General features: G+C 42.1%; 1 protein-coding gene across 1 annotated transcript; it reads left to right on the plus strand.

Moving 5' to 3' along the window:
* Positions 1–25335, plus strand: PIP5K1A (phosphatidylinositol-4-phosphate 5-kinase type 1 alpha). Its single transcript, XM_063439627.1, has 17 exons — positions 1–562; positions 638–1954; positions 16268–16302; positions 16653–16745; positions 16908–17038; positions 17327–17444; positions 17849–18001; positions 18211–18510; positions 18683–18888; positions 19158–19241; positions 20199–20247; positions 20337–20421; positions 22095–22232; positions 22309–22438; positions 22523–22603; positions 23742–23850; positions 24474–25335. The coding sequence occupies exons 2-17, from the start codon at positions 1912–1914 to the stop codon at positions 24474–24476; spliced, it is 1758 nt and encodes a 585-aa protein (XP_063295697.1). The 5' UTR covers positions 1–562; positions 638–1911; the 3' UTR covers positions 24477–25335.
* Positions 25336–27446: the final 2111 nt, after the last annotated feature.

Here is a 27446-nt window from a genome sequence, read left to right on the forward strand (position 1 = left end):
GGACGCTCAGTGCGCATGCGCAAAGGAGGCGGCCGCGGCCGGGCCAAGACGGTTTGTGGCAGAGACACCGGGAGCAGCGAGTGCGAGCAAGGGACCCCAGGAACTGCCGCTCTACAATAACAACGGATACAGGGCAGTGTTTCTGGGCCCCCACAGGAAGTGCAGCCCCCCGGAGCCTTAGGGACTCCCAGCACTGCCCCAACTACAAAGGGGCCCTAAACTACAGCCTGTGAGAGCAGACAGGGGCCCTAAACCACAGCCTGTGAGAGCAGACAGGGGCCCTAAACCACAGCCTGTGAGAGCAGACAGGGGCCCTAAGCCACAGCCTGTGAGAGCAGACAGGGGCCCTAAACCACAGCCTGTGAGAGCAGACAGGGGCCCTAAACCACAGCCTGTGAGAGCAGACAGGGGCCCTAAACCACAGCCTGTGAGAGCAGACAGGGGCCCTAAACCACAGCCTGTGAGAGCAGACAGGGGCCCTAAACCACAGCCTGTGAGAGCAGAGAGGGGCCCTAAATCACAGCCTGTGAGAGCAGAGAGGGGCCCTAAGACACAGCCTACAGTCATAGAGAGGGGCAGTAAAACACAGTCTGTAGGAGAAGAGAGAGGCCCTAAAACAAAGCTTACAGAGTTAGAGGAGCCCCAGGACTCCCAGAACCCAAGGAACAGAGAGGGGACACAGAGTACCCCAACTTAGCGCTACAAAGTGGGGCCTTAAAGAGAGACTGCAGAACACCCCGAGTGTCAGGGAGATAAGTGGCCCCAGAGGTCCCCAATGTGAAGCAAGAAAGAGCCGCTCAAAAATCGCACTGTAAAGTATCATTGAGAATCTTGGAGCCACCCCACAGTAACCGGCTGAAAGGAGGGATCCCAGAGCACCCACAATAACCGGCTGAAAGGAGGGATCCCAGAGCACCCACAATAACCGGCTGAAAGGAGGGATCCCAGAGCACCCACAATAACCGTCTGAAAGGAGGGATCCCAGAGCACCCACAATAACCGGCTGAAAGGAGGGATCCCAGAGCACCCACAATAACCGGCTGAAAGGAGGGATCCCAGAGCACCCACAATAACCGGCTGAAAAGAGGGATCCCAGAGCACCCACAATAACCGGCTGAAAGGAGGGATCCCAGAGCACCCACAATAACCGGCTGAAAGGAGGGATCCCAGAGCACCCACAATAACCGGCTGAAAGGAGGGATCCCAGAGCACCCACAATAACCGGCTGAAAGGAGGGATCCCAGAGCACCCACAATAACCGGCTGAAAGGAGGGATCCCAGAGCACCCACAATAACCGGCTGAAAGGAGGGATCCCAGAGCACACACGGTAACCGGTGAAAAGGAGAAATCCCAGAGCACCCACAAGAACCGGCTGAAAGAAGAGTCCAAGAGCACCTACACTATTTAGATGAGAAGAGGGGTTTCAGAGAGCCTACACCACTCAACAGAGACGAGGTGTCTCAGAGCACACTAACTCTAAGCAAGGAGTAGTCCTAAAGCATCACAGTGTCCTAAGTATTTGCAAGAAAGACTGACTAAACAGCACTCCAAGTCAGCAGTAACTGGTCCAGTGCACCCCAAGGTAAAGCATCAGAGAAGGGTCTCAGAGTACTTGCATTAGAAGATTAAACATTCCTTTATTTACAAAGTTTTAATTCCTGGAACACGTCCTGAATACAGTATACACCTGCAGACCCCAATCCTGATCTCATGTTTACAGCGGAGTAGATTGTAATTGAAGTACAGGACTTGGCCACTTGTTCAAAAATTAATAATCTAGAAGGCTCCAAGTCAAGAACAGTGACACTCACCCTTTGTATACTCATAAAAGCAAGTCTGAGTATGTTGGGATCGCACACTGCATTCCTGGAGTAAGTGACCTGGGGCAGTCCATCAACCTTGGAGCTAGCATGGCATCTGCGATTTCTGAAACAATGAGTGGCACTAGCCCAGGTAAGTCGCTGATCCAGGTATTGCAGCTGTGATACTAGGTTAAAATGTTGCGACGAGGCTTACTTATCTGAAAGAAAGGGATAGCAGAACAAGATTTGACCCTGGCTTGAAAACAAAAGCCTTTTAGACCATAGGTGCGACAGAAAATTATGGAACTTGAAGTTTTGCTTCTGGGGGTGCCAGAATCAATTCCTCATATTTTAAATTCCGCAAATTCTATCATACCTTTTGCAGAGATTTGTAGTTTTTAACCCCAGAATCAGGCCCAATATTTGTTCTACTTACATTTGAGTGGATCATTACATGTAAAAATGCACATCATATTGATTAAGCCCCAGGTAATTTCCCACAATAAAAACATTCACTATATGCAGAGAAACTTCGCTGCTTCCTTATAAGGAAGCTCACATTTTTCTTTTATGGCCTTTTACGATAAGGAAGCACTTTAGGCACCATACCCACTGCAGTTTACTGTAGTGGTGATTGTGCAAGGAGTCTTTTGGTTCTCAGTTCTGCTTTGTCCTCAGTACCCAATGCTTTGGTCCCTCTCCCAGTGCCCTGTGGATGAACATGATCTGTTTCAAAGTAATCCAGACTTGGATGGTAGTAATATTTTGCAAGTGCCCAGAATTTAAACCTGTCTAAGTTAGGAAACCTTATGCAGAAGTTGATTTTATCATTTATCTGAGCAGCAGTTGAGGGTCCTGAAAACCTAGGACATCCAGAGAACAGTTCCATTAGTTTTCATGGTGACTGCTCTGCTTATATAAATTGCACCAACTTGTCTGTTAGCAATCCCTTATAGAAATCGCCCCCATTGACTTCACATTGCAGATATTAGTGTGAAATCCATGACACACTGTCCCAAATGGCTCCTCAAAGAGATCTGTTATTTACCATAGAAAAATGTGTTCTATGGGGGAAGGGAAGCTCCTTCATACAAAAGAGCTTACATCTGACCCTCACACAAAGGATCTGATTACCATTCAGTGCTTGTGCCTAATCAGTCACCCATTTATGTGAGATGCACTGTCTGTTCTAAGTCCAACGGTTCTAAAATCATATTTACTAGCCGACCTTATAAAATGAGTTCTGTACGTGGAATAATGAAAATGTATACAGTGCAAACGGGTATAATGCGAACACTAGAGGAGGTACAGTAAGCGCTGTACAAAAACCTCACATTTTTAGTTAAAGGAGACTCGTCATCTCCCCTTTTACTAACTTTCTGCATATATTGCTTATGAAGCTATCACTGAGGTAAAGAGTGAAGGAGATAGGCGTTACGTTTTTCATGAGTTCGTCTGGTTCTTGTGCTGTCCAGGCGTACACACTCGGGCATTTCTTTCATGGTGCCTTATGCACACACATGCCCTCTTTCCACCCGTGTGCGGGGTCATCAGGGTAAAGAACATTTTGTTATTCTATGCCGAGCTTTGGCTTAACAACTTGACTTATTGTGTGTATAGAATATGTATCCATAATGTTGATAAGAGGAACCCCAGCTGCTGTGCTTACTTAAAATCCATAATGAGAAGGGATATTCTTAAGCTATGTTAATAAAATAGGTGAATCGGTTTTAAAAATGTGTTTTCTGTTTTGTTTGGAAATCAGGTGAACACCCATCCCGTAATCCTTATGTTTGTGTAGTAATTCCTGGAATAATTACTGCTTGACCTGTACGTGGGAGTCACTTGCGTGCACTGCACATTGTCATTGCGAACATGGTAACGACATGACACTTCCCAAACATGCCACAGACCAAGCTCTCTCAAAGCACAGCCTGGAATCTGTATTTGCAGTGGAATCTTTTGTCTCTCTAGAATCCAGATTTTGTTGATATTTGGACTAAAGTATCTAATTCAGAAACCTGCTCAAGTAACAGGCTTCAGTTTCTCTGAATGTTGCACTATACGTCTAAATTCCCAGCACTGATTTATTCATTTGACCATTATTTGTGTTGTGCATCATTACAAAGAGCCCTCTACCTTAAGGACAATCATTGCTTTATGTTTGTTGAAATTCAGAGTGGAAAATGGACCATCTGTAGGATGGCTGCACTGTTTACAGTAACTTTGTGCTCCTTCGCAGACATTAAATGAGTTTTAAGTATACAAACGTCCAATCCCTTGGATTTTGGAATATGATCTCGGAGTAAATATTAGCGTAGTTGATATTGCAATCCTATGACCCTTGTATATAATGTGATTTGATAACTATTGTGTTATTTTTGATGTTGGGTAGATGATCCACCCAACGCTTATCGATTAGAAATCTGGTATCTGGATAGGGTGAGTTTAGAGAAGTTATACACGTTTGAAACTTATCTGAATGTCCCTGTAATGTCCCCCAGAATACATTTTATTTTGATTCTATTAACACAGTGCACAAAGAGGTTCTTTTTGGGCGCATGTTCGTGGATCAGAGCTGGTGTAATCTTCCACTTAATATCTTGCTTAGCAACAGAGTCCAACATAGCATCTCATCCCAGCTTTTATGCGATTACACTGGTAATGGGGCAGGGAATGAAAGGCAACATTATGGATCCTTGCGAGGATGTGATGTTTTGCAGCAGCGATTATCTGACAGATTAAGGGGATTGTTGACGAGCTGTGGTTATCTTCTGTCACAGCTCGATATTTTTCCATGGATTGTGATAGCAACAAATGCTGTTGCTATGGCAAGTCCCCAGCCACACACCCTGCATTCTATCTGTTGTTTGAAGGTTTCAGTAATCAGAGTCCATCCACCCCCTTACATCTACTGCCCAGGACTTTCCTAGCTTAAAAATACATTCTGCTTCTTCAGGGAGTGACTTGGGCCTTGTTGGTAATTGTGTTTTAATTATTTTACAATTAAAAAAAAAAAAAAAAAATTGTTTTGCATTGGAAACCTGAGCACTGCCTGCCCCACCTAGGCTGTCGGCTATAATGTCACACGTGATGGGTGCCACAGTGTCATGTCTGTGTACATACGTACACGTTAAAGTATGAGAGCGCTTGACAATGTTACATAGTTTTTGCAATACTCAGACTCTTATCCTGGCTGGGTTGACCCTGCCTCTAAGCAGGTTGGCTTAGTTTGTAGTGTATGGAAACTTGAAAATACCACAGTCCTCCACAGGAAAAACAGGCATTTTATTAGCATTTCAAAAAGAATGGAAAAAAATAAGCAAACTAAAAGCCGTTTCATATTAAACAATTTTCTTTTAAATAGATATAAATAAAAGATCCACTAATCTACAGATCCTGAGTCAAATAGGAGGGCTCTGGGGACTCCAGAATTTTGTCCTAAATGCCTTTGTCAAGACATACTTTGATTCTATTTGTAATGTTAATATAATGTGTATTTACCCATGGAGCGCTCAGGTGTTTAGTATTTTACATATGTTACGTTCATTAAAGGGACAATTTAAGCAGAGCTTCAAAATCCCTACTAGCCATAGGCAAGTGAGAATTCAAACAGAAAACACAACAGTGTGGTTACAGGCGCTTAGTTTGTGATTATTTGGTATTGAATCTGTGTAGCAGCTAGGAAGACACTTTGTGAGCACTCCAAACAGCCCACCAACAATAGAAAATTGAAGAAGCACTCAATGTTTAGGTGGGGGAAAAAAATACATATAGTGTATTACTGTAAGCAAATAGTGGATGTATTATCAACGGTGATAGAACCTTCCTGGGTAAGTAGTCAAACCTGTAGTGGTTATAGTGCCAGCAGTGTGATGGCACCCTGTATGCCCTTCTCCCCCACGTTTATAAACACTTGACTACTTACTCACCACGTGCCGACTTACACTTCCCTTTTGCTGGATGAAGAGCCAGAAACCACCTCTTAGGAGCATTGCCTTTCGTGATATTTGAAAGGGGGTGCCAGGGCACTACTCACACTATAACAACTTCATAGTACAGCAGTGTTTATGCTGCTTGGAGTGTTCCTTTACTTACTATTATCATTACAATTTATTGTAGTAGTTATAGGTGACTTAGTCTTCGGGTACAGGTCCTACTTTTATTTTTATTTTGCCAAATCCAAAGTATCTATAGGTCCTACAGTCCATGGAACTACAACTAGTAGACTCACTGTGTGCATCATTATTGTGCGTGTTCCTAGCCTGTTAATAATGCCACATTCTAATTCTCCTTCCTATAACGTTTAATGACTTTGTCTGTCCAGTGGGTGGACTTGGCGTATCTGTGCGAGGAAACAGCTAATGTTTTGTTCTGGAGTCTTACAGAAGGCTTGGATGAGAGCCGCTGTCCAGGCTTTTAATAGCTCAGTGCTTGCTCATGGATATGTCACTGACTGCAGTTACAGGGAAGTACGAGTCCAGTCTCCTCCTTCTATTTTCTTTTATTCATACTGCTTATCTTGGGATATTCCATCCAGCGCAAACAGATGTACACATGGGGAAACACTGTGTGTATGTAGTGGATCTGTTTATTGTTCCTCATTAAGACATTCATTTGTCTTCCATGTGTCCTGATCTCTGCCTCTTGTTTGTAATCCTGTGGTTGGTGCCAAAGTGCTGCCCCTTCTTGGGTAATACTGTGACCTTTGCCAAAGTGCTACTATCCCTTTGTAATGTGGCTGTTTATCTTTTCATGACAATAAAAAAAAAAACAGATATATGCCCTTAAGATAACAGCAATACAATAATATGCAAGTATGTAATAGTTTTACTGTGACTATAATGTAATAAAGGCACAAAATGCTTTTTTGCCATGACCCAACATATTATTATTATTATTATTATTATTATTATTACTTTGTTTGAAATGAGAGAACATGGCACTTTGTTTACACTATAAAGACCTACTCAATGATGCCCCATTTTACTTCTTTTTCTGGGATAATACCAGTTACAGTAATGTCTTTTTTGCTGAAACGCCAAAATAAACAAACTGAAAAGTACAAAGAAAGAATAATCGTATTGTATAGATTGAGAACCTGGGATGAAGAGAGCAATGCTGTTCATTGACGTACTAGTGGTCTGACACATGCAACCAATATAGTTATTGGAATCACTCCAAGTACCATAACCACTGTGGTCTTCTGTAGTTGATTTAGTGTCAGCAGTGCCCTGGAGCCTTCCCAGGTAAGTAGTCAAGCTTGTAATAGCGCACTCAGCTGACATTTGCAGCCTGCAAGCCGGCCGCACAAAGCAGAGCTTAGGTCAGTGGAATTAAAAGAAGCTCCTCGCAGGGGCTTCCGGCTCCAGAAGAGGGCGTGACTGGCGGACCCCGGGTAAGTTGCCAAACTGTTTATAATCGGTTTGACTACATGCACTGAGCAGGCGGTAGTGCACTCTTAGCACCATAACCAATACACAATTCAAGTGTTACTGTCATGGTACGTACAACTTATGCTCATTTTAAAGAGCATACACATTCATCTATACAGTTTTGTAATAACTGTATAGATTGAAGGGGGGACTATTTATAAATTGGTCTTCTCCCACTTCTCAGTCATATCGGCATAGACAAGGGAGAGAAGAAAGTACCTACCCAAGCGTGCGTCGTGATTGCTATGGAAACTCTCTAGCTGATGATGCTAGCACTTGCTTAGGTTGTATTGGAATGTCAGCTACTCCATTGACATGCCAGCATAAACGCATCACACATGAGGCTTTCCCAGCCTGGGGAAATGTGCCTAGGCAGGGCAAATGAAAACAGAGGGCAGGTAGAGCAGTCACGGGTAACACCCACGAACATAAGAAAATTGTGACGCTGGATAAGGGGTATTGTGAGTGATATCTCCACATTTTGCTTTGAATACATCCTGTAGCTTTGTCATACATAGAAACATAAAATGTGACGGCAGATAAGAACCATTCGACCCATCTAGTCTGCCCAAATAAATACTCATTAAGTGTTCTTGCATAGCAAGACCACTTAATGTTATCTCACATATATATTATTATTATTATAGCCAAATTTGCCACCCTAACTTCTCCCACAGTTTTTACACTACATAGACAAAAATATACCAAAACGTGCAGATTGTTTCCGATCGGATTGCTATTACTTTGTGGAACGTTTCGCCGAATGGTTGTCGGAATATCGTCGTTCTTGTGGCGAAATTTGTCCCATAGGAATGAATGGCAAAGCTAGAGTGGGAGCTGGCAAAAGCTGAAAAATCAGGACATGATTTCTAAACTGCCACCACTCCCTCATGTTCAGGCCCACCTACACAAATCTTATATCAAAACGTTCAGCTATCCCTGCTGCCACTAAAAATTTCCACAGCGAAGTCATAGTACTGATAATTTTCACAATATGACCATTTGTTTGCAACTCACGCCGTCCATTGACATTCATTGAAACTCCACTCTGCAAAGCTCACATTTGAAGGGCAATTTCTAAACTGGCGACTGTGCCTTCATTGTTAATATTGCAGAGACATACTATGCATCGAAATGTAGGTCTGGGTCTTGTGATTCTCACAATATAAACCTCTTCACTGTAGGATTTATAGTTTTTAAAATACGACCGTTTGAAGATGGCAACCGCCAAAATACTCTGACCTGTGCCAGGCTGCAGCAGCAAGTGATGTCATAGACAAAGCCTTTTGTACACCTGCTTGTGTTTTTATAAATGTATGGGTTAATGTAACTGTGCAACAAAGTTGCAATTAAATGTGCTATATAAATGATAACAGTTACTCCGCCCACTCTAGTTGTAGACTACTGGTGGAGGCAAGAACACTTCACACAATTTCCCCAGAAATTGTAGCTTTTCTAGTTACTAAATAGTCTCATTAGTCCCTGGCTTTATCTTGCAGCTAGGATAGCCTTATGCCTATCCCACGCATGCTTAAACTCCTTTACTGTGTTAACCTCTACCACTTCAGCTTGAAGGCTATTCCATGCATCCACTACCCTCTCAGTAAAGTAATACTTCCTGATATTATTTTTAAACCTTTGTCCCTCTAATTTAAGACTATGTCCTCTTGTTGTTGTAGTTTTTCTTCTTTTAAATATAGTCTCCTCCTTTACTGTGTTGATTCCCTTTATGTATTTAAATGTTTCTATCATATCCCCCCTGTCTCGTCTTTCCTCCAACCTATACATGTTTAAGAACCTTTAACCTTTCCTGGTAAGTTTTATCCTGCAATCCATGAACCAGTTTAGTAGCCCTTCTTTGAACTCTCTCTAAAGTATCAATATCCTTCTGGAGATACGGTCTCCATTACTGCGCACAATACTCCAAGTGAGGTCTCACCAGTGTTCTGTACAATGGCATGAACACTTCCCTCGTTCTACTGCTAATACCTCTCCCTATTCAACCAAGCATTCTGCTAGCATTTCCTGCTGCTCTATTAAATTGTCTGCCTACCTTTAAGTCATCTGAGATAATTACCCCTAAATCCCTTTCCTCAGATGTTGAAGTTATTATCTCTATCAAACATTCTGAACTCTGCCCTTGGGTTTTTAAGTCCAAGATTAATGCACTTATCCATATTAAATGTCAGCTGCCACAGCTCTGGCCATTTTTCTAATTTACCTAAATCATTTGCCAGTATCCCTCCTGGAACATCAACCCTGTTACATCTTTGTAACATGATGTATTCAGTGTACTTGAGATTTACTTTAAGGCCATTTGTCCAAAACATCATTGATTTTATTGGGAATTATGCCGAATAAAGTTTGGAAATTCTACATTGATTGCTTGCTGCCTGGTTTTATGACTATTGGATTTGTATAGCCCTGTTGACACAGAGCACCCAGAGGTGAGCAGTGTTCTTATGCATTGACATTAAACTGGACACTGCAGGTTAATGCAGTGGTTCAGGTGTCAAACGTTTGTCCCTGCATGCTTAGCACTGTAAACACTGTCTTATCCGAGAAAAGGCAGTGTTTACATTACTGCCTAGTGTGCAACACCTACATTCAGCATCTCCATGCTCTGCATGAGACGCTGAACGCTCCCCGTAGAGATGCATTGATTCAGTGCATCTCTATGAGGAGATGCTGATTGGAGCAGCACAGCATTTTGCCGCCCATGTGCAATAGCGTCCCAATATTTTCCTATGGGAAAGCATTGAATTGTCGGAGATCCTCAAGATTGATTATCTCAGCCAAGGAGGCGGGGCAAGCCATGGCGAGACTGGTGTGGTAGAAACGGTAAGTAAAGTAACTTTTTTTTATCTCACCTATGTATTCCAGCACATAGGAATACGTTTGTATTTTTGACACTATATAGTGTTCCTTTAAAGGACCACTATAGTGCCAGGAAAACATACTCGTTTTCCTGGCTCTATAGGGTCTCTTGGTCCCCCCCCTACCCTCAGTGTCCCCCCTCCCGCCGGGCTCTAGGGGGTGGGAGGGGTTAAATTTACCTCTTTTTCCAGAGCTGGGCGGGGAACTCTTCTCCTCCATATCACTGTCATCGGCTGAATGCGCATGCGCGGCAGGAACCGCGCACGCATTCAGCCGGTCTAATAGGAAAGCATTCTCAATGCTTTCCTATGGAAGCTGACGTCTTCTCACTGTGAAAATCACCGTGAGAAGTGCGGAAGCGCCTCTAGTGGCTGTCAATGAGACGGCCACTAGAGGTTGGATTAACCCATTTGTAAACATAGCAGTTTCAGTTTTCAGTTTCAGCTGCAGGGTTAAAACTAGATGTACTGGCACCCAGACCACTTGATTAAGCTGAAGTGGTCTGGGTGCCTATAGTGGTCCTTTAACCACTGCTACTGTGTGCTTATTGAGTGAGATTTAAATAGAATGAGACTGGTTTGTCAATGTTTTTGTTCCAGCATTGTGTTGTGTATTGCCTGTGTAGCGTCGCCTACATTTCAAGCACGCCACGTAACAAATATATTACATCACATGTGAAATAAAGTTTCTGGGCAAACCTTTTACCTGTCCTCCCCTATAATGAGTAATGTATTGTCCCTTGGTAAAAGAATTGTGATCGATAACACTTGGAAGATTCCCTGCTTGTGGTTTACCCAAAAGGTAATGTAACACATAGGTGTGATACACTGTGTTTTGAAAGCAACAATGATTCGAAATCCCTATATTGTTTCAGCAATGAGAAGAGTTTTTTTATATTTTATTTTGCAGAATGAGAGCGATCACAGTTTCACATGTAGATTTATGTTTACTGGGTGTTGAACACTGATTTAGAAACTTGTTTTAAAGAGAAAAATGTGTAATGGTTTTTAAGTGTGGTAGCTTAGTGCAAATGAGCAATATTCTCAGAAAAGGGAACTTGCTTTCTACATGTTAAACCACCATTGATTAGGTCGGTGATAGCAAGGTTTCTAAAAACTCTCTGCCGTCTTGCACAGATGGAACACAGCGGAGTTTGCTGTTAACATTTGGTCTATAGATAATTGCTCTGACAAATGAAAATGTTTGTGTTTAATCCCCGAATAAAATAGACTTATTGCTCATTATAAGCCGCTACAAACAGGATGAATGTTTTAAATGCTAGAGGGGTTTTAATGGTTTATTATACTTCCCAATCAAGTTAAAGGAAGTCAGAATGTACATGACGTTCAACTATGCAGGACAATTACCCCAATTTAGATTCTACTTTTTAAGCCTTGGCTCAGTATTTGCCCTCCTAAATCACATCACATGCAGGTCATCAACCTATTGTTTCTGTAACATTTAATTGTCTTATTTATTGTAACATGGCCCCCTTTGTAAAGCGCAGAGGAGTAAGTTGGCGCTATGTAAACGCTAAATATAAATATATAATAGCAATCGATCGTATTTGTCTTTGCTCTTTGTGATTTTCCCCGGCAGTACAGGGCTTAGCTCATTGGCTGAGAGAAAAATATACTGTTGTGTAGAAGGAATATTAGATATCTGGAATGTTTTTACAGTGGGCATAATGAAGATAAACCGTGAAATAGACCGGTTAGTAGATAGCTGTGAGTTTTATGTATTTTATTTTTTTTAGATTTGGAGACTAGATGGGCTGCCTGCCGATCTGTTACCAAAGCGTGTCTGTGAGATTTCATAATTGATTACCAGATTGATTAGGGTCATATGCTTATCTCATGTAACAATATTGCTTCTTGAGTATCATTGACCATGGCCTCCAGTGAACTGCTAACTGGTCTCTTCTGTTTTATCCAATGACAGGCCATTACACTACAGCTAAAGTTCATGTTAACATAGAATGTGACGGCAGATAAGAACCATTCGGCCCATCTAGTCTGCCCAATTTTTCCAGGTAGGATAGCCTTATGCATATCCCCAAAAAATATTCCTTCGTCTTTTAGCAAATCTTGTTCTGAGAGTCAAATGACTCTCTGACACTGTCAGAGCTTTGCTTACACCGCTGCCAACAAGGTATGCTGCACATACATATCCCAAGCACTATGAAAACAGAAGTGGTCATGGTGTTTGGAGAAACCCTTTAGTAATCCTGTTTTAGCACGGTTTTCTTATGTTTGAATTCGCTCACAACCTCGTTATGCTCTCCTGTGGCAAATCCTCATTGATTTGTGTTGGATTTCCACTGTTAGGCTTCAATGGTTACTCTAAACACCATAACCACATTCGTGTTTTGAAGTGTTCATGGTGTGTGGAGTTCAGTGTGCAAAGTTTCTTTGAAACATTGCACATACAGAGATATTTTATATTCGTGCCAGAAGTGGAACTCCACCTACCGTAGTGTCTTTATGCTGTCATTAACCAGTCCAGAACCAGAGTTCCGGGCCAGCTATTCTCAATTCAGTACATGTTTCTATGCACAGACAGCCCAGCTGACGCTCTACCAGGGCTCTATAAATCCCAGGTCGCCATGGCGACCAGGAAATGTTGTCCTTGCGCTTGGGATTTGTGAGCCTGTTCAGCCCCCGAGGTGACCGGCTGCCTGAGAGCAGAGGCGGACAGTCGGCTCACTGAGGACTGAGTGAGGGAGAGAGGTGGCCAGCTCATTAAGAGCTAAGGTAGGGAGGCAGGCGGCTGAACTGGGGAATGAGGGGGTAGCTGGGTGGCTAATGGAGAGTTGAGGGACGGAGGGGGCGTCCGACTGGCAAATGGAGAGCTTAAGGAGGCGGACGGCTGATTATTGCGAGGGAGCTCTAATCTCTCTGCTTTGCCTCCTCGCACCCCTTGTAGTGATGCCGGGAGCCGGGTTATGACATCACTCCGGCTCACTAAACAGTGCGCGAGAAGGAGCAGAGCAGTGAGATGACAGCAGCCCCACTGGACGCCAGGGAAAGCCTATCCACTCCAGCTCTCCAAAGGTAGTGAGACCGGGTGGATTTACATTTAAATAAAAAAAGTCATTATTTGTGTGTTTGTCTGTGATTGTGTGTGTCGGTCAGTGAGTGTGTATTTCCTCCATTCACATGGGAAAGGTGTATTTACTTACCATTTTTCCCACGCCGGGCTGGTGACGCCGCGGCTGGCCCCACCTCCATGGCTGAGATTATCAAACTTGACGAGCTCAGCCAATGCAATGCTTCCCCATAGGAAAGTATTGGGAAACTATTGCGCATGCACGGCAAAATGCGACTGTGCCAATTTAACTTCTCATTGAGATGCATTTACATTGAAAAGCATTCAGGGACAGGAAATAGACTTCAGAACAACTACATTAAGTAGTTATGGTGCTCGAAGTGTTCATTTAAAATGTACTTTTTTTTTTGTAGGGAGGTGTGACTAGTACTGCATAAACAAAGTGATTTAACCCTTAAATGGCAGAGAATTGAGCCGTGGGACTCTGGGAGCATGATCTATACCAAAACTGCTTCATTAAGCTAAAGTTGTTTTGGTGCTTCTTGGGGATTTATTCACTACACATTAAGTTACTGTGATCAGAGAAACGAATTACAAAGCTCAGGTTAAAATGGCCACGCTGTGACTATAGCAGAGTTTAGAAATGTTAGGATTCGCTGTTTAGCCTCAATTGAGCAGTTCAGTGTTCATTTTGCTTAAATTCTGTGTGCTACGTATCTTGTTAACAGGTGTCCAAACTAGAGGAAGAGGACATGCTAAATGTCTCTCTCCGTAATCGTTCCTGCCAGTAATCGTTAACCTGGGAGAAACGTGTACTGCTGACGAGAACAGGGTTAAACCCATATGTAGTACTCACCTTCCCTGCAGGCTCAGTTTCCTAATTTGAATAATACCAAAGTGATAAATCGATAAGCTATTGTCTGGCTAAATTACGTCATTACTTGAAGCCCTTTTGCTATCTCGTCATTCCTTTCCATTATGCAAGTTGTAGGAGTCTGGTTCTTCCTCTCCTAATCATTGCAAAAGTGTTTCCTTAACTTATAATTGGAGTCCATTTCCTTCTGATTGGAACCACGGCCCTCCCCGTTCTGCTGCCTGACTGATATTGCACAGTTCAGGACATTCCCTTCGACTTTATGAGCAAGTGAAAGTGGCGCCTTAAACGTCTTTCAATGTGGAAATGTAAAACAAAAAGAATGGGAAAAATAGGAACTATTTAAATCCACATGGGGAGAGGGATAAAGACGTAACATCTTCCAGTATATTATACAACCGGAGCAGAGTCTCCGGGCAGGGATGCTGCCTTCGTCCTCTCACCTGTGTGCTCCCTCGTGCTTGGCCAGTTGTATATCATTTTTGTTACTTGCTACCACTGAACATTTTGAGACCTGTGCTATGCTGGCATGAAGCCAAGCACAATTAGAATTATTTATATAGCGCCAACATAGTCTGCAGCAGTGTATAATAGGTCAACAAGACAAACGAATAATTCTAAACAAACACGTATGACAAACAGGCACAGTGAGTGTAGAGGGCGCTGCTTACAAAATTACAATTTAGCTAGCTATCACAGCCTATGTCCGACGTTATATATATATATATATATATATATATATATATATATATATATATATATATATATATATATATATATATATATATATATATATATAAAACCATTTTGTTCTACTGCTGTCGGTTGTCCAAGTCTTTGTGTTTTATTCATGTTCGTCTAGCCTGATGTCTCTCCCTATTTTACTGTACAGTCCTCTGCCACCTATGCTGAATTTTGGATCATATGCCATGCTTGGAAAACTGGGGGAAAAAATATAATCTCAATCATCATGAACTGTCACTTGGCTCCCAATGTATTTACTGATTATTAGGATGTACACCACCAATATCGTCGTTTATGCAATATCAGCCATTCTCTCCCTTCCTGACAGCTCTAAGTTTTTTGTGCTGTGGTCTGAACTCGCGATTGTCCCGTAGAGGTACTGGAATCCTGTATGCTGAGTGTGACACTTCGTGTCAGTGCAGTCTGCACGTTTGTTGGTGACTGAAACTGCTTTACACTTATTGAGTGTGTACTGACTGTATAGTACTTAATGTGAGCACCCGGCACAAAGTATACCCTGTGGTGTGTGCGTCAGGACACTGGATACAGTGCTCCATAATCCCTGCGCATGGTGTTCCTTTTTTTGGGACTGTTTGTTACTAGTGCACATGATTGTGATGCCAGCATGCCTACAGTTATAATCCTGTTACTTCTTGTGTCAAGTACACTAAAACGGAGAAGGGATGTACATACAGAGGGGGTAGTAACAAATCCAGTATCAACATAAAATGACTGCAGACGTTCTGCAATAATTCAGATAAGACATCCATTGTTCGAAATCCAGTGATGAAGTAGGACACTCCCAAAGAACTGACAATCTAGTTGTATATTTGAAGCATGTGCTTCGCAGAACTGAAAACGTAGTAAAATAATGGAAAAACTCTGCCAGGAGGAGCTTACAATTGAGCGGTATATCATGGGAGACTGATCAAAGGGCTAAAAGTACAGGTTTTATGTGCGGATCTGCCACCCAGACATTACAACACAGCGGTTTAATGAGAGAGCCTTACCCAAGTAATGCTTTGTTTGATTACATGTTTGTAAGCTTTCTCAAGGAACTATAAAGTGTTAGGAGGTTTCCCAATAAACATACCGTCTATTAATAAAACGGATCGAGAATTCACCGTTGCAATAGTGTAAAGACCTGTTGCTTGTTCAGAGTGTGCTGTGTTGCTTGTTCAGAGTGTGCTGATAAAAATGCAGTTATTTCCATTTTTGAAGCTGGCTGTTTAAAACATTAAGCTTTTCTAAGTTTTGATTGACTTGTAACCTATAGTTATTAGTCTGCTTTCACACTGAGATACCTGTTGTAAAAAATGTAATTCTCTAACAGAGAAGGCATTTTTGTTCTCCCCTCCAGCAGTGATGCAAACCGTGTGTGTGCCCCATTTGTGTACAAGATGTTCCAGCAAATCATTGTTCTGGTAGGATACAGTTGTTCTGCAAACAGAGCCTTTCTAATTCTGTACATGTTTCTCATTCGCAGGATCTGGCACCGTGGCAAAGAATGCTTCGTCTGAGGTGAGGCACCATCTCTGGAGGGGAGGGGGGTGGAAATATTGGTTTAAAAGGATTTTCGCTTCCAATCAAATCGCTGATTAATCCTCTGCAGAGACGCCACATTGAATTGTCCATGGTTCTGCCTGGTCCTGAGATTGTCTGTTGGCTATAAGGTAGATGTGATATTGGCACAATTAACAGGATGCTAAGCCACTGACTGCATCACCATAATCCCTATCAGGCTAAGGCTAGAGCCCTGTACATTCAATGTGCATCTCCTTTCATGGGTGGGGAGAATTTCTCTGATCTCAGGGTGGAATGAGCCTCTGTCCCTCTGGAAGAAAACTGACCATGTATTCTTTTGCTGGTAGATGCCCAGCTCTTCGAATCAGTTTGGTGTGCAGACTATGAAGAAGATTGGTCACAGAGGGGTGGACTCAACGGGAGAGACCACTTATAAAAAGGTTAGCACGGGCATCTGGTGGCAGTTACTCTAGGGTAATTTGTTGGCATCTTTCAAATTTCCTTTTTTAATTTCTTTTTTTTTTTTATTTTTTTTTTTTTAAATATGTCATTGTTTCCCCACTGAGTAGTAGTTTTTACACCCTTCCCACTCTCTTACGCAGACCACGTCTTCTGCCTTGAAAGGTGCCATCCAGCTTGGCATTACACACACCGTGGGCAGCCTCAGCACCAAGCCGGAGAGAGATGTCCTCATGCAGGATTTCTACGTGGTTGAAAGTATCTTTTTCCCCGGGTATGTTGAGCTCCTTTTGGATTCTGACTTTTGTCTTTTAAAGGGGTCACATTGTGGTTGTGTATTACTCAGAGCCAGTTGTTTGACTGAAATACAAGTTTGCAAAATATCATCAACCTATCCGATTGTAAAGGAAAGAATGTAATTGTGTTTTTAAATAAGTAATAACATTCCATTTGATGATCATGCTTTGATGCTTATAATGGATAATATACAATCCCTTATATTTTCACAAACCGCAGGGTGGATAGATAACATAGTTTTTAACAAAATCTTGTTTTCTTGCAGTGAGGGGAGCAATTTGACTCCTGCCCATCATTATAACGATTTCCGCTTTAAGACATATGCTCCTGTTGCGTTCCGCTACTTCAGGGAGCTTTTTGGCATTCGACCAGATGACTATTTGGTATGTACGGTAGGACCTTATGCTAAAGAAGCATTCTGATTGGCTTGCAAACCGAAAGGTTTAAGAGGGAGCCTGACCAGACCGCTAACAATTCATGATCGCTGGAGTTTGTAGTCTAGTGCTGGAGAGGCTCTGCTCTAAGGAGTGAAAAATATATTGTTATAATGTTAGAGCCTAATCAAAATGTTGAAATTGTAATTAGATAATGGAAGGCACCTCATGCAAAAGCATAGAGTATCGGATTATTCTTTATATACCTTACATACACATGGAGCCAAACTAGTGAAATTAGTCATCGGAGCTTTCAGTCTGCTCGTGTAATGTCTAGTCTAGTGATGAAGTAGACACTGTTACCCCTAGCATAGAGCTAATATTAAATCTCTTTCCCTTTTTCCCCCCCACAGTATTCTCTCTGTAATGAGCCCCTCATTGAGCTGTCTAACTCGGGGGCCAGTGGGTCCCTATTCTATGTGTCTGGGGATGATGAATTTATCATTAAAACAGTTCAGCACAAGGAGGCCGAGTTCCTTCAGAAACTGCTGCCTGGATATTATATGGTAAGAGACACGTATTACTGTATCTACGACTGGACGTTGCTGATTTATTTTAGGTGTTCATTTGCAATAATTGGATTGCTGTTGCTATGTTTAACTTTGTAAAATATTCTGTGTATTATCGCTGCAATACTTAATTTGTCTCATCCCGCTGGAAATGCTTGTTCATTAATTATTGAAAAACAATTTGTTCTGATGTTTTTCTTCGTCAGAACCTGAACCAGAACCCTCGGACCTTGCTCCCCAAGTTTTATGGACTATACTGTGTGCAGGCGGGCGGAAAGAATATCCGTATAGTTGTGATGAATAATTTGCTTCCCCGTTCCGTCAAAATGCACCTGAAATATGACTTGAAGGGCTCAACGTACAAAAGGCGAGCGTCCCCAAAAGAGCGAGAGAAAAGTTTCCCCACCTACAAGGACTTGGACTTCATACAGGATATGCCAGATGGACTTTTCTTGGATCCTGACATGTACAGTGCTCTTTCAAAGACCATCCAAAGAGACTGCCTGGTGAGGGTGCTCACAGTGTATTACGGTGTTTGTAATGGAATATGTGGAGGGGTCCCTACTTTCCCTATATAAGAATGTTGATTGCTGTCCAGCTGTGAAATATTCCGATGACCATATTAATGGAGCTTTCTCGAGTATGGTTCTAGAGAGTAAACATTGCTTTGTTCCTCAGGTTCTTCAAAGCTTCAAGATTATGGATTACAGCTTGCTTGTGGGTGTCCACAACATCGACCACGCTCAGAAGGAGAGTGCAATAGTGGATGGACAAAACAATTCTGATACAAAGCGGCCAGCAGCACAGAAAGCCCTTTACTCCACTGCCATGGAGTCCATTCAAGGGGAGGCACGGCATGGCGGTTCCATTGAGACTGACGATCAGTATGTTTGCATCATTTAATATTTCCATGCTTACACTATAAAAATGTAACTATGTTTTGATACATGTTAAGGAAAGTTAAATAGTCTGTTGTTTAACCTTCAGGCCTTGTAGAGAAAGCTTCATACCACTGTTCTGCTGTGCTATTGAGAAAGGCCTTTCATGGTTTTGTATGCAAATATGAGGAGCCTTTTTAACAGGAAACCTGATGATAATTGGCTAATTCATATGTAACACTGTTTTGTGAATAATGACAATGTCTTTCTCCTAGGATGGGTGGTATTCCGTCTCGTAACGCCAGAGGGGAACGTCTCTCACTGTATATTGGAGTTATTGATGTGTTACAGTCTTACAGGTCAGTGGCTTTTATTAGATGTAGCGCTCAAGAGCCAGACTACAGCCCTAAAAAGGAACACATTACCCTTACTAAAATATTAATACTCCTCCCCTGTTTCTGAGCACAGTTTGTGTATAGTGTGTGTGTAGGGAAACGTGTGCAATGTCCACCCTGTAGGCTTGCCCCTGTGTATATCACCCTCCAAATATAAGGGACTAGTCCATGTGTGAAATATAGAACATATATAAATTATTGATAAGACGCCCAAGCTATTTAAGCAGTCCTAAAGATGAAACATACCACAAAATAATTAATTTGCAGTATTTTTTTAACCTATATTTAATTGGTAAGATTTGATTTTGCAATCTTTTTCTAAGCCTTGTACCTATCTGGGCTTCAACTTTTCTTATGTCAAGTATAGACATGTGCATGCATATATGTATATTCCTTTACTTTATTATCCTCCATCATTTCAGCTGGATTCCATGTGCTCCTACACCCTTACAATGTAGTATAGACTTTGCCAATCCTAGGTATATGTAAATCACAGTACTATAATATCCTGTACAACTTCAGTTACAAGGGGATGTCAGCACACACCATATTTTCAGTGTAGTAATATATTCTTATATTACATTTTAGTCCTTTCACCCTATAGTTGTAGACTATTGCTTCTTGCGGTTTTTTTTTTTATTCTCTGCAGCGTATTCCATTTTTGAAATTACCGAGCATCTTTATATAAATTCTGTTGTCCGCCCTAATTAGTTCCCCTTCGAGCAGTACATCTGAATATCACTTAATTATTTCTGATAACCTTCCTTCTTATTATACTAATCGATAACATGTTAAGTGTTCTATCCTTTGAAAGATGTCCCAGTTGTCATTATGTGTAGATACTGATTGTGTGATACTTCTTACTCGTCAGAAATTAGACCAATTAGGCTCTTATTGTTTTGGCGTTTTGTTTTTGTTTAGATTTATTAAGAAACTGGAGCACTCGTGGAAAGCGCTGGTGCACGATGGGGTGAGTCTGTTACTCCTGTAATAGCCTATATGTCTGTGCGATGTCCTGATTGAATCCTCACACTCCTCCTTATCTCTCTGTTTGTCCAGGACACGGTGTCTGTTCACAGGCCGGGGTTCTATGCTGAACGTTTCCAGAGATTCATGTGTAACACGGTTTTCAAGAAGATTCCATGTGAGTTTATCTTCAATATTTCTGTCCTAAATAATATTCTAAAGAAGGATAGAATGAGGATGATGTAGTTTAATCTATAGTTATTCCCATCCCTGTAAATGAGTTGGCATGGAGCAGTAGGACAAGAATAGTCTCCTGGTCTGCAAGTTGATATGTTTCACTACCTAAATATGAGCTTTAGAGTAAGATGACTGACGGGGATAGATAAGTCTTGGCTGTAATCCTGGTCCGCGAATAGGAGATGTTAACGCACATTGAGAGGCTTAAAGCCCAAATGTGTGCAATTTGTTTATTAAAGGGGAAGAGTGTTATTGTAATGGGTTCAGCTTTAACACAGTGTCTGTTACATCTCTATAACTGTATGATTTTTAACTTACGGATTTAAGTTCAAGATCTAGAGCCAGAGGATTTAGACTAAAGTTGTAGAGGGTACGTGACTGGGTACATCGCCGAATTTGCAAAGAACCCAGACAGTGACATCGCTTCTGGGGAGGGGAGCGAGTGCAGGTAAAGGTGAGATTTACTTACCTGAACCTGTCCCTCGTGGACGCGGTCTAATTGATCTGGCGGGTCCTCTGAGCTGCATGCACAAGAGTACAGCATTGAGGTCTATGGATGATCCCGTGAGATCACGGGGATCCTCCATAGACGTAGCCGTCACTGGTGACAGCTGTCGGAATTGTCGCTCAGACTCCGCCATGTGTCTAAGAAAGCTAGGCGGAGAAAAAGTCCTTACTTTGTCTCTGTAAATCTAATGACTGGGTTGGAATTTTGGTGAAATTCCAACACCGTTAAAATGAGTATTTCAAAAAGATTCTAATGTAGTTGTTTTGGTGTTTGTAGTCTGTCCCTGCAGGCTTTTCAATGTAAACACTGCTTTTTCAGAGAAAAGGCAGTGTTTATGTTACAGCCCTTAGTGACAGTCACTCAAACGGTTACTAGAGGTGCTTCTTTTGTCAGTGCTAAACGTTCCCCATATAGAGATGCATTGATTCAAAGCATGTCTATGAGGCGATGCTGATTGGCATGGCATTTTGCCACACATGCGCAATACACTCCCAATGCTTTCCTGTGGGTCAGCCCTGGCAAGAAAAGGTGAATACAATCACCTTTTTAATTCACAGATGGGGGCCCTGGGAACCTATTATATTTAAACCCAAACATTATTTTAGGACTATAGTATCAGGAAAACATGTTCATATTCCTGACACTATATATATATATATTTTTTTTTAAAACCAACTTGCACTCGAAGTAGATGACATCCAGGGAGACCTATAGTCGGAGAAACTATAAACCGGTAGTGATATCCTAACTGTCGGCAGCTCACTCAGTGTTGGGGCTGAGACTGTGTATACATTTGAAGTCTTTCTGGTATGGGGTGTGTGGCTAAGGAGTCAGGCTTACGGTGCAGCATTATGCTTAACATTATTTTATTTATTTTTGTATGAAGAACAAAGATTTGAGCATTCAAAATAATATAGCATATTAATGTGTCGAAAACGACCAAATGCATTCAAGTTGCATTGGAGTGTCCATTTAAAGATTAACAAATGCAAAAAAATCTATATTAAAACATAGTTGCATGTGGCGTGTCTTGATCATAGTGTTAGGCTTCAGATAGACACAGTGCTGCTTTGAGCAAATGAAAAGGTTCCACATTCTATTCTCAGTAAAAGCATCACCTTCTAAGAAAAGCCGGACAATGCCTGGTTTGACACGCAGAGCCACCCAGAGTGCAGTGCCTACTCATTTACAGCTGACTGGAGAGTCCAAGCAGTACCTTGCAGTTGAAGGAGATTCGGAACAAGGTGAGTCACCAGTTATTGCCTTTATCGATGTACTCCTTCCTGCACCTCTCTATACTCACAGTGGATTTTCGTTTAGGTGCACACTTAGGAAGGCCAGACCTCCTTCCCCGAACTCCACCTGTAGATGAAGCTGCCAGTGACTCACTAGCGACCACTTTATCCACATCCTCGTTGGGCAGCGGAGGGTTAAATTCCCCTGCACACAGGTAGGTTTAATGGGCTTTGATAAACAATAAAGCTGCATCCGGAGTACTCTGCCTACAACTAAACCCTTTCTCTCTGTTTTCCAGGTCTGTGGGAGTGGAGGTGCACAAATCAGAGGTGCCAGACTACGACTTACAAACTCGACGCAGCAGTAGCATCTCTGACACGTGAGTTAAGAGTCTGTCAAGCCTCGCCCCGATCTTTCAATCCTCACTACCACCTAACCAATAGCCTTTAATAGATCATTTCATTGTATTTTCATTTTTTTTGATGTATGCGTATGTTTTTTCTAATAATTAAATTTAGTTAGGCAAACTGAACCATAATAAAACACAAATGTAGTAGTAATGTCAATCATGTAATATTCAAGAAAAGGGAAAAAAAAAATATTTATGAATTTTATTCTTTGCCTTAAAGGACCACTATAGTCACCCAGACCACTTCAGCTCATTGAAGTGGTCTGGGTGCCAGGTACCCCAGGTTTTAACCTTGCAGCTGTAAACCTAGCAGTTTCAGAGAAACTGCTATGTTTACATTGCAGGGTTAATCCAACCTCTAGTGGCTGTCTACCTGACAGCCGCTAGAGGCGCTTCCCCCTACGCTCAATGCGAAAATCGCATTGAGCACGCATAACATCCATAGGAAAGCATTGAGAAATGCTTTACAATGGGCATTTTTAATGCGCACGCGGCTCTGGCCCCGCATGCGCATTCAGCAAAACTCAGGAGCTGACGTCGGAGGGGTAGGAGAGGTCACCAGCGCCAATAGAGCCCGACCCTGGATAAAGGTTTTAACCCCTTCAGCCCAGCGGGAGGGGGGCCCTGAGGCTGGGGGGACCTAAGGATTATATAGTGTCAGGAAAACAAGTTTGTTTTCCTGACACTATAGTGGTCCTTTAATAAAGTCATACATACCCCTCTACTTTACCTGTCCTGATCATTTCTCTGAATCATGTTCTGTTCTGTCACTCCTGTTAGCTAAACCTAGTCACCCACCCCTTCAAACATCACTCCATCTTCTCCTCCTTTCCTTCAAAATACATCCACGTTATCTCCACTTGGCATCAAGTCAAATTCTAATAATTTTCCGAGCCTCATCCAGGTTACCAAATCCCACCCTTTGAAACCTCTTTCTGGCCACTACTTCCCTTCAAATCACATTCCTATTGTTCGTCCTATTTGACTATTCTTCCAGTCTAAACATACATTCAGTGCCTGGCTTTCCCCTTACTTTGTTCTTGGTCATTCTCCCTCTCATCTAAAACACACACAGGTTTCTTATTGAATTTCCTTGTTTGTTTTTTAGTGCCCGCAGACCCGGGGCACCGGATGAAATGCAGATGCAAGGAGGTGGAGGTCAAGAAGATGAGGATGATGCTCTGGATGTTAACCAAATTGAGACCGAAATCTGCTTTGTAAGTGTTTCCTGATCTGTCTGGTACATTTTCATAGTAAAGGAACACTATAGCACTAGGAAAATGAACCTGCATTCCTTGCGGTATTGTGCCCAAGGCCATATTTATACTCAGGACCCCCTTTATGCAAACTAAAAATAATAAATGATTACACTTTTTGCAGCACAAAACTCCCTCTGTTCTGCTGCCAGCTCCGTCTCACACAACGTCAGCCCCTACGTGTATGGTTAACCCTACAATATAAACATTACAGCCGCAATGTTTTGTATACCAGGGTTAAAACTACAGGACAGCTGTACCCGGACCACTTGATTGACATAAAGTGGAGAAGGGTGCATTTATTGGTCCTTTAAAAACCCGTAACACCGTTAATTCTGAAAGAAAACCCAGAGGTTCGGGGTTTTTTTTGGGACTAGGGGCATGTTTTGCTTGGCAAAGAATTCTCTAGATAAATATAATTTATAGTATGCATTGTAAAAATAGTAGAAATTTGACACATACTGTAGATTGAGTAATGCATTGAAGTACAGTGAGGTATGGTAAATGTTGGTGAATATGTATGTGACACAGACCACATAATGGACATGATCTGCACTCGACATATTCTCTTTTTGTTTCCTCAGTGAGATGGAATAAGTGGATTGCTGACAATTGCACGCTGCATTCGTGAAGTTCTGCTGACAGAGTCCGGAAGAGGACACTACTTCTGCTGCTCAGTTTTCGGAAAGGAACCTGTGCTGTCAGTAACTGAACTTGCTTTGCCTCCTCTGCCCTGTCCAAGGGCTTCTGTTACAAGCGGTTAAAATGGCTGCTTTCTGGAAAGGTCACTCGCGGAGGGGGAAGGACTCCTCCATTTTGCCTTACTCTACTACCCCCTTTGTGGAAAGAGTTTCACGTCTTTTCGTATTTAATATATATATATTTTTGAAGTAGACCAATCGTTACACGTAGAACTTGTGGTTTTCTTTTCTTTTTTTTTTTTTAAGATGCTTTTGAAAAAAAACACGGACCAAAAACAACTTTAAAAAGCAGTTGCTGCCTATTTTGTGGCTCCTTCCCTTGCGAGGAGCTGTGACCTCATCCATCACTTGCCCTGTTGTGTTTAAAAGGGCCGGAGCAGGGTCAGGTGACCTTATTGCAGTGTTGAAAACGGGTGGCAGTGTGAGGATGTTACCCTTGGGGCGAATTGAACAATCGAACTTGCCCATTAACACCTTTTAACCAAACATACTGTGCCAACATACAAGCTCCATCCTGTCTGTTGCCTTCTGCATGTGCATTGATGCCAAAGTCCTTACACCATACGTGTGTGTATATAGGAGTGACCCATGCTCTCATATTTTGTTTTGACTTTTTTTTTTTTTTCTGGAAAATACTGTCTGCTTCCAGCAGCTCCAAAATAAAGCACAGGGGGCAGCAAAGAGCGACATGAATGTAAAATAGACTTTCTGTCTGCAATAAATGAACTCTGAATTGTTTCCTCTATACAGCCCTCTGTTTGATTATGTAGCTCCAGGGCTACTGTCTGGAGAGCAGAGTAGCCATCTGGCAACTTGTGCAGCTACATCTTATGTGACTGGCATAGCCCCACGATGCAGTTCCACCATAGCTGCACAGCTACTTGTTGGCCACTGCGTCTGCAGACTGTGACCCTCCTGGCAGTGAAGGGGTTAGTATTTGCGTTCAATGGTTTTTATTTTCTTTCCATAATACTAACTTGGTAAATTAAATCTTTATCCCTCCACTCCAAGACGTACTGTGGGTGCATGTAGACTCCATTTATAAGGTCCCAAAACACTATATTTATAAATGCCCACCTCTTGCCAGACCATGGATAATTGGTGATTTTATGGATTTTTATTTTTATTTTTAACCAGTGCTTGGAATGTCAAAGTTCCATTTTTATTTTTATTTTCTTTGCTACATATATTTTTTTTTTTGCTTATTTCACAATGTTTTACTATTTATTTATGTGTTTTAATTCTTGATAAATGATTGCTCCTGGAGCAGAGTTATATATCTGTATCTATAGAAACATATAAAGGAACAACTGAAAGAATGTATTGTTGGCTGCAGTTATTTTGTAATGTGAAGAGGAGCTACAGCTGCTGGAGTAAAAAAAAAAATGAAGTGAAAGGTTTTGATTGAGCTTTTCATGTTGCTCCTAGTCACTAGATCTTATCAGGACGCACCCCACACTCACTAAACACTCGCCAAGACTCGCGGAGACACCACCTCCCCCCGCACTCCCCCAAGGTAAGGGGACCAACACACAAAACTCGACACACCGGAGCAGACATACTAGAACCCTTGTAGGGCCTCAGCTACCCGCACAAGACAGCCCCAAACTCCGACTATAGAGACCTACATGGCCGACGCACGACAACACACCCATTCCCATGCATGAGGGTACTGTACCAACCCTTGAGGTGCGCCTCAACCACCCACCACTGGACATAGGCCAGGGATAGGGCTCTCGCTTAGGCACCCTACGTACTCGACACCCAATACTGAGCACACCTCCCTAACAGACAGTATCACAATAGACTTACAGTACCTTCCCAAACACCAACTACGACATATCACACTATGCCAAAGTGAAGTGACCAACTGGTCTAGACAGACCCCTGATCCACAAACTGCACACACACGCCTTCACTAGGTAACCGACTTCACAACAAGTGTATCTCAATTAATACATAAAAATACGTGCTTTGAAAATAACTACTTTTAACTTATCAAAATATCACTACCTTTATGTTTTGTCAAGAATGTAACCGTTAATCCTAATGGTACACATTGCACGTGAAAAATAAAGAATTAAAAAAAAAAAAATATATATATATATATATATATATATTTATTATTATTATGATGATATTTATAGAGCGCCGTCAAATTCCAAAGTGGGTGGACGAACAAACATGTAGTTGTAACCAGACAAGTTGGACACACAGGAACAGAGGGGTTGAGGGCCCTGCTCAATGAGCTTACATGCTAGAGAGAGTGGGGTCACAAAAAGGTAAGGATAGTGTTAGACTAGTGACAGTTGCAGAAGAGGAATCAGTTGGGAGCTATTTACAGTTTAATTGATACGCTTTTATGAAGAAGGGGGTTTTTAATGATTTTTTTTTGAAGGAGTGGAGACTGGGTGAGCATCTAACGGAGGAGGGAAGTGAGTTCCACAGGAACTGTGCAGCTCTGGAGAAGTCTTGAAGGCGAGCTTTAGAGGTGGGAGTACGGACAGAAGATAGACGTAAGTCTTCAGCAGATCGTTAGGGCCTAGACTGGACATACTTGTGTATTAGGGAGGATAGATAGGTGGGAGCAGCATTATGTAGAGATTTGAAAGCAAGAACCAGAATTTTAAATTGAGCTCTATATTTTATAGTAAGCCAATGTAGGGACTGACAGAAGGGTGAGGCATGGACGGTGCAGGCGGACAGGAAGATGAACCTCGCTGCCGCATTCATTATGGACTGTAACGGCGCAAGTTGGGATCACGTAATACCACTGAGAAGCGGATTAAGAACAGTGGAATGGACCAACACCTTAGTCGCATCTGGTGTTTAGTAGGGGCGGATGCGCGCAATGTT

This window comes from Pelobates fuscus, chromosome 13 (genome assembly GCF_036172605.1).
Source record: "Pelobates fuscus isolate aPelFus1 chromosome 13, aPelFus1.pri, whole genome shotgun sequence".
NCBI classification, from domain to species: Eukaryota; Metazoa; Chordata; class Amphibia; order Anura; family Pelobatidae; genus Pelobates; species Pelobates fuscus.

Bases quoted from the DNA above. Each gene is read 5' to 3' on its own strand.
- PIP5K1A (XM_063439627.1), top strand. From the start codon at position 1,912: ATGGCATCTGCGATTTCTGAAACAATGAGTGGCACTAGCCCAG. The intron at 18,002-18,210 runs GTAAGAGACACG...TTTCTTCGTCAG, and splicing joins TGCTGCCTGGATATTATATG to AACCTGAACCAGAACCCTCG. The intron at 18,511-18,682 runs GTGAGGGTGCTC...TTTGTTCCTCAG, and splicing joins CCATCCAAAGAGACTGCCTG to GTTCTTCAAAGCTTCAAGAT.